This window comes from Tupaia chinensis, unplaced genomic scaffold, assembly GCF_000334495.1.
Source record: "Tupaia chinensis unplaced genomic scaffold, TupChi_1.0 Scaffold000287_1, whole genome shotgun sequence".
Taxonomy (NCBI): Eukaryota; Metazoa; Chordata; class Mammalia; order Scandentia; family Tupaiidae; genus Tupaia; species Tupaia belangeri.
This window is the reverse complement of record NW_006159771.1, coordinates 1,547,842-1,549,770: the sequence shown is the minus strand read 5'-3', so window position 1 is coordinate 1,549,770 and position 1,929 is coordinate 1,547,842. Positions and strand designations below refer to the sequence as shown.

Sequence of the window (1,929 nt, the reverse complement as noted above, 5' to 3'; positions counted from 1 at the left end):
GCCGCAATCCCTTCTCCTCCATTCTCCTCTTGGGATCTTGGGCACACATGCATACGCGCCCGGCGTGAGTTTAAGTCACTGGGTCCGGGACTCGAACCACCGTCGACTACATGGGAGTCCAGCGACATAGCCATTACGCTAACTGCTGGTCCCAGAGAGTTCTTTTTTAAAAAAAAAAAATTAGAGGTTTTGCCTTTGGGTACATGTGCTCACCAGAGATATTGAGACAGAGACAGTGAGAGGAAAAGTAGGAAATTACCCCCCAAAGGGGATGGCCATGCCACAATCTTTTTTCTCCCATTCTCCTCTTGGGGTTTTGGGTACGAATGCACACACACACGCCCACACGCCCGGTGTGAGTTTCACATCATTGAGTCTGGGACTTGAACCACGGCTGGCCACTTGTGAGTCTGGTGACATATTGAGACAGAGACAGTGAGAGGAAAAGTAGGAAATTACCCCCCAAAGGGGATGGCCATGCCACAATCTTTTTTCTCCCATTCTCCTCTTGGGGTTTTGGGTACGAATGCACACACACACGCCCACACGCCCGGTGTGAGTTTCACATCATTGAGTCTGGGACTTGAACCACGGCTGGCCACTTGTGAGTCTGGTGACATAACCACTATGCCATCTGCTGGCCCCCTACCTCTGGAGATTTTGGAATCAAGTGCTTGCTGCCCATGCAGAAAGAGGGGTGTACTGGCCTCCCCGGCCCCATGAGTAGTGTATCCCGGAATGGCAGAGGAAGAAGGGGTGAAGGGAACGGGCTGGGCTGGGCATGAGCGGGCGTTGGCCGGGGTGTACCTGGAAGGTGTCTGGCCGGTGCTGTTGCTGGTGAGCCCCCAGGACGACGAGGCTGAGCAGAAACATGACAACGCTGAACAGGAGCAGCAGGACATAGCTCCAGCGTGGGAGGTGCAGGACTGAGTCCCCGAAGACCAGCACGCAGCCCAGGGTGATAGACGAGGCCATCAGAACGCCAAGCGCCCAAGCCACGGCACCTCCAGGGCTGCACCTACCCAGAAAGCCTAGGTAGGGCCTCAGGGCCAGTCGCAGCTGCCCAGGCTCAGGGCCTGAGGCCTGCTCAGCATCCACCAGCTGTATCTGGTCTGAGGGGTCGGGGCTGGCTGGGCCTGGGGAGCTGGGTGGAGACTCCTTCTGGAAGCGCAGCATGATGATGCTGGCGGCCACAAAGGTGTAGACCACCAGCGTCCCGATGGATAGGACCTGCACCAGGGCCTCGAGGTCCAGCAGCAGCGCCAGGAGAGCCATCAGGACCCCGAACACCAGGATGCCCACCATGGGCACCTGCATCCGGGGGTGCACGCGGGCAAACGCCTGGAAGAACAGCCCGTCGGCAGCCATGGCGTAGACAATGCGAGGCAGGGAGAAGAGATTGCTGAGCAGGACGGTGTTCATGGCTGCGGCAGAGGGTGGGGAAGGGTCAGCATGGCAGAGAAGCCCAGCCAGGGCACAGCGGGCCCCTTCGGAACGTGGACAGAGCCCATCTGAGCTCTGAGAGTGAACATGAGTGTGTGTGTGGGGATGCTGCATTGCCACCCCCTGAGCCGGGAAAGGGACGCTCCAGGTCAGGTCACAGGTGCACTGGGGAGCTGACGACAGCTAAGTCCCTCTGCCCAGGAAGATCTGTAAGCACGTGCCCGGAAATGGCTTTCTAAGTTCGACTTTGGGTGTAGGGAGATCCCACCCAACAAGCCTGGGTGGAGAGTGATGACGGATGCTTTTCTGGGTCCCTAATGCAACTGGTCAAAGTGAGGTCCAGACGGAGGTGCATTCCCCGGGAGGCTCAGGCAGGGTCTCCCTACCCTGGTCCCTGCCACCCCACCCGGAAGGGCCCCTTACCGCAGATAGAGCCAACCGCCACGATGAAGCCGGCCCAGCTGTAGCCCCGGCGGGAAGAGGAGT

At 58.9% G+C, this 1,929-nt stretch overlaps 1 protein-coding gene across 1 annotated transcript; it reads right to left on the bottom strand.

Annotated features, from left to right (window-relative positions):
- Positions 1-637: 637 nt before the first annotated feature.
- On the bottom strand, positions 638-1,924 carry LOC102491858 (cationic amino acid transporter 4; the record flags this gene model as incomplete). The annotated part of the gene is made up of 2 exons (XM_006150413.3): positions 638-1,424; positions 1,867-1,924. Coding segments are annotated over 2 exons (816 nt in total), but the record flags the coding sequence as incomplete, so codon positions are not given.
- Between the last annotated feature and the right edge of the window lie 5 nt (positions 1,925-1,929).